Source organism: Dendrobium catenatum, unplaced genomic scaffold, assembly GCF_001605985.2.
Source record: "Dendrobium catenatum unplaced genomic scaffold, ASM160598v2 fragScaff_scaffold_1024, whole genome shotgun sequence".
Lineage (NCBI taxonomy): Eukaryota > Viridiplantae > Streptophyta > Magnoliopsida > Asparagales > Orchidaceae > Dendrobium > Dendrobium catenatum.
This window is the reverse complement of record NW_021319486.1, coordinates 949,763-954,582: the sequence shown is the minus strand read 5'-3', so window position 1 is coordinate 954,582 and position 4,820 is coordinate 949,763. Positions and strand designations below refer to the sequence as shown.

The 4,820-nt window shown below is 39.4% G+C and overlaps 1 protein-coding gene across 1 annotated transcript; it reads right to left on the bottom strand.

Annotated features, from left to right (window-relative positions):
- Positions 1-1,030: 1,030 nt before the first annotated feature.
- Positions 1,031-3,962, bottom strand: LOC110116753 (protein NRT1/ PTR FAMILY 7.3). Its single transcript, XM_028697987.1, has 2 exons — positions 3,288-3,962; positions 1,031-3,188 (listed from the first exon to the last, which is right to left on the bottom strand). Exons 1-2 carry the CDS (start codon positions 3,839-3,841, stop codon positions 2,303-2,305), a joined length of 1,440 nt encoding a protein of 479 aa, XP_028553820.1. The 5' UTR covers positions 3,842-3,962; the 3' UTR covers positions 1,031-2,302.
- Positions 3,963-4,820: the final 858 nt, after the last annotated feature.

The window sequence follows — 4,820 nt, the reverse complement described above, 5'->3', positions numbered from 1 at the left end:
TTTATATTTCTCTACCGCCGCGAATTTTTCAGGACGCAACAATAATAATAATAATAGTAATAATAATAATAATTATAGAAATAATCATAATAATTAATAAAAATTTCAAAAATAATTAGTCACTGATAATAACAAAAAAAATAAAACAATAATAATAATCATAATTACTATAATTATAATTATGATTATAATAATTAAAAAAAACGTTTTCCTCTTATCACAGGAGTGGGAGAACGAATAGGGAATGAGCGGCTTGGAACTACAGAAGAACGGGTAATAATCATAATTACTATAATTATAATTATGATTATAATAATTAAAAAAAACGTTTTCCTCTTATCACATGAGTGGGAGAACGAATAGGGAATGAGCGGCTTGGAACTACAGAAGAACGGGTTCGGAGGGTTGTAGTTTGGCTACGGGAGGTGGGTTAGAAGGTGGATCGGCACTGTGCTTTGCACGAAATGGAGGAGTCCGGACGCTTGTTCGTGCGTGGATTCGGCCTGGTGTGGATCGTAGGGTTTGCGATCACGTGAGGAATAGAGGGCCGATTGGATCGAGCAGTGGTACGAATGTGAGAGGTTATCGACTTGCTCGATCAGATAGAGGAATTTCGACTGTGGTTTGACAGGGAATGCAGTCGGGTTTTGCGGCAGCCGTGGATCAGACGTAGGAAACGGGAGATTTTGGCTTAAGAGGAAGTGAGAGGGTTGGAGTGGGAGGTTGTGCGTCTGGTTCAGGTGAACCGGAAATGTGGGCGGCGGCACAGTCGGAACGGACTGTAGTAGCGACTGGGTTCGGAAGCGAAGGAGATTGACACAGTGATTGGGTCGTTCGACTGAGGAAGAAGGGAAGCTCGCGATTGGATAAGGGTTGAGTATTCGATCGCGAAAGGCAGAGGGATCAAGGTTGGCCATTCGCATTTCCTTTTCATTTTCTACGACCAGTTGTATTTCATGTCATTTTTAATTAGTTTACTAAGACATTTGGGTTCCTAGATCTATTCTTTCTTACTTGGCCTTTCGCTATGTTATCACATTTACTGATGATTTTATCTGGTTACAGGGACAGGGGTTTACTTGATTAGATGTTGCACAGAAGTCATTCATATATTTCAATGTTTTTTTCAATAAAATTTAAATTTTCTACCTTACTCAAATATGACATGCTAATAATTTATAATTTATGCAATCCCCATTTTACTTTTACCAATCATATTTTTCTTCCAACATCTTACCTATATACATCTTCATAGAATGTTGTAGTTAGATGAGAAAGTTGCCACCTTCTTAATAATGCAAGGAACTTGTTGTTTCACATGAATGTTCCTCATTAGTTTTGCATGTATGTTGGTTTGATCACTTGAAATTTCATTAATAACATCCTATACCCTCTTGTTGACCAGTTCTCATCCATATACACTCTTTGCCCTTGTCTGGTTATTTTCTCCTTACAGTATTAGTTTTTGGATGCAATTGCTTTGTTCGTGCATTTTACTTGTATGTCAAACTCTCTTATTGTGTTTTTTATGCATCTTTCTTAAGTACTTTCACCCTCATAAAGGTTATTGGTGTTATGATCTTCATATAGGGAGACTGTATACTTCTATCGAAGTAATTTTTTATAAGACTATACTTTTCTTTTCTCCATCTCCTCATTTGAGACATGCACATCATTAGATCCTTTCTCCAAAAGCTCCTTTACCTCTCAACCTATACAAGTATACTCTTGCCACATTGGCCTCTATCTACGACAATATCTCTAATCACATTGTTAGATTTAACTGAGTATGCACTAGATGATGAGTTAATGGCAAATTGTTGGGCAAAATACCCAACCAATAGATCAAGATGAGTTGCATCATAGAAATATTTTTGCAAGCCGCCCAATCCCTTATTCACCCCAAAATAAATTGAAGCCAAAAGGCACTACATCTCTAGAAGCAAATACAAGTTTTTTTCTAAAGTCATATTATTCCAAATTTGCCATCCCTTGATTGTTCCTGCTGGCAAGCAGTTTAACATGTACATGCATAACACATTTTATCAAGGTTCCAAAGATTCTTTATCAGCTTGTTCTCTTTAATATTAGGGACCTTTCCACCTTGGAACAAGTCATAATTTCTCTCTTCAATTTCTACATACATATATAAATAGCTCCACCGCCCCGTGTCGTGTGCGGCATTCCACCAAACCTGGGCTTACCAAATCATTAACTCTTGCAATCAAGGTAAGCAAAAGCAAGGAAATTCGAGTTAATGTGAATCTCATAAATTCTCAACCCAATAACTGGATTGTTTATCTCAGACCACAGAAACTTTCAAATCATCAATCTTGATGTCATCAATCTCATCTTCATCATTACCTTCCTCTTCCATCCCTTCAACCTTGATGCTCTTGTACCATTTTGCACAGATTATATACAGTACTAAGTCTGCAGCAGTCAGTAATGCAAGTAGATAGTAGAACCTATCCATGTGCCCTTTGTTCAAGTTATCAGGTATCCACCCCGGCTTCCCCCCTCTCTTCGTGATATCCATCAGAATTGTCACAAGCAAGCTACTCACATAGTTGCCGAAGGAGATGGAGGTCATGCATAGTGCACTTCCAAAGCTCTTTAGTCCATCTGGAGTCTGGCTATTGAAAAACTCGAGCTGTCCTACGTACATGAACACCTCTGATGCTCCAATGAGCATATACTGTGGGATTTGCCACAATATGCTCATTGAGCTTTCTTCGTTGATGCAGGCCTTACAGACATGCTTAAGACGATAAATTTCGACGGTGCCCGCAGAGATCATGGCTATGATGGCTATGACTAGGCCAACGCCCATCCTTTGCAGCTCAGTGGGTCCGCTGCTGTTGCCGGTGAGTCTGCAAGCGAAGGGATGAAGAACACGGCGATAAAGGAAGACGAACAGTGCTACACTTAGAATATCAAATGCTGACATGCTTGCAGGGGGGATTTGGAAGGAGCCTATGTTTGTTTCCATGACTGCTCCCTGTTCCACAAAGAGGGAGGCCATTTGTGTGAACACAACAGAGTAGAGGATAGTGCAGAGCCAGATAGGGAGGAGACGGAGCACACACTTCAATTCCTCAACTTGAGTCACTGTGCAGAGGTGCCAGGGGTGGCTTTGCAGGGTGGGCTTATCTTTGGCTTGAATGATGGCTGCTCTATCCAAGAACCTATCAGAATGAAAGATTTATTATCAGACAACATAGTATTGCAAAGCTGGACTGAAGTGATTGTATAGAATGAGGGAAAGTGAAGGAAAAGAAACTTACTTGAATCCTTCAGTGTGAAGCAACTTCCTACTTCCAGTAGAAGCAAATTCCTTCGATCCAAGTTCATGCAACTCCTTCGAACTGGATGGCTTATCAGCATCCCATTTCCTGGACGCAGCTACAATCACTTGACTCACCCTGGAAAGAGGGTTTCCACTTGGATGAAAATGGCGATACTGCCGGGTACCAGCAAGGAAGAGCAGTAGAGCTACCACGGCGGATGCTGCAGAAGCCCAAAAACCTAATGCCCAGGAGCCATTGTTCTGAAAGTATCCGAGGAAGGTGTTGGAGAAGAGGGAACCAAGGTTGAGGGCAAGGTAGAAGTAACTGAAGAAGGAGATTTTTGAATGAGCTTCCCTTCGATCCTGCTCGTCAAATTGGTCAGCTCCAAAGGTGGCTATGTTTGGTTGGTAACCTCCATTGCCTAAAGCAACAAGGTATACTGATAGGTAGAATAGCCCAACTTTGAAACCTGAGTGTGGCTCGCAAAATGTATGTCCATCTCCACACCCAGATGGCTTTAGTAAGAACAAGCTTGAAGTTAATGACAACATCACCAATCCCTGTCATTAAAAAAAAAATTTAATTAATTTAGAGAAGCTTGAAATAGATGGGGATATTATTAGCAAAATTCATGTTGGATGGTTGAAGTGGAGGAATGCATCAGCTTGTTGTGTGCTAGAAAAGTCCCCCTCAAACTTAAGGGGAAATTCTATAAAATGTTGTTGAGACTTGCAATGCTTTATGGTGCAATAAAAGAAAAGCATAATATTAAACTGAGGCTTCGTTTGGGACGGCTTTCTTATTGCTTCTTAAAGCAGATTTCTAGTACAAAAATTAAATTTTTTTTACTCAAACATTGCTTAGGAAGCATTAAGAAAGTCATCCCAAACAAAGTCTAAGTGTTGTAGAGATGAGGATACTTAGGTGGATTAGTGGCTTTACTCTTAGAGACAATATAAGAAATAAGCATATAAGTGAAAAGGTTGAAGTAGCTCAAGTGGAATATAAGATTAGAGAGAGTCGCCTTAGATGGTTTGGTCATATAAAATGACGGCCTTTCGATGACCCGATTATGAAAATAGATATATTAGATTTGGCTTATGTGAAGAAAGGTAGAGGTAGACCTAAAAAGACTTGGCTAGAAGATGTTAGAAATAATCTTTCTTTATTAAATTTAAATTAGAATTTTATTCACTAAGAAGTCATGTGAATACACAAATATACCTATATTCTTGTATTACAACATATATCTCAATTCATATGAATGTAATAAATACATACCACTACAAAGATGATCTGAAAGATTGCACAAGTCTTGTATCTTCCCCAGTAGGAGTCGCTAAGAAAGGCACCAATGAGAGAGAAGAGGTAGACTGTGCCAGTCCATTTGCTAACATTGTTGGCCGCAGCTGCATTGTCTTGTTGAAGCACCCTCGTCAAGAATATAACCAAGTTCACTCCCACACCAAAGAATGCTAAAGTAGCCAGCCCTTGGTTCACTATATACAAAAATTCACATACATATTAAGA

Coding starts and splice junctions, on each gene's coding strand:
- LOC110116753 (XM_028697987.1), bottom strand. CDS start 3,841: ATGTTGTCATTAACTTCAAGCTTGTTCTTACTAAAGCCATCTGGGTGT. Junction 3,189..3,287: donor CTTCACACTGAAGGATTCAA/GTAAGTTTCTTT, acceptor TCATTCTGATAG/GTTCTTGGATAGAGCAGCCA.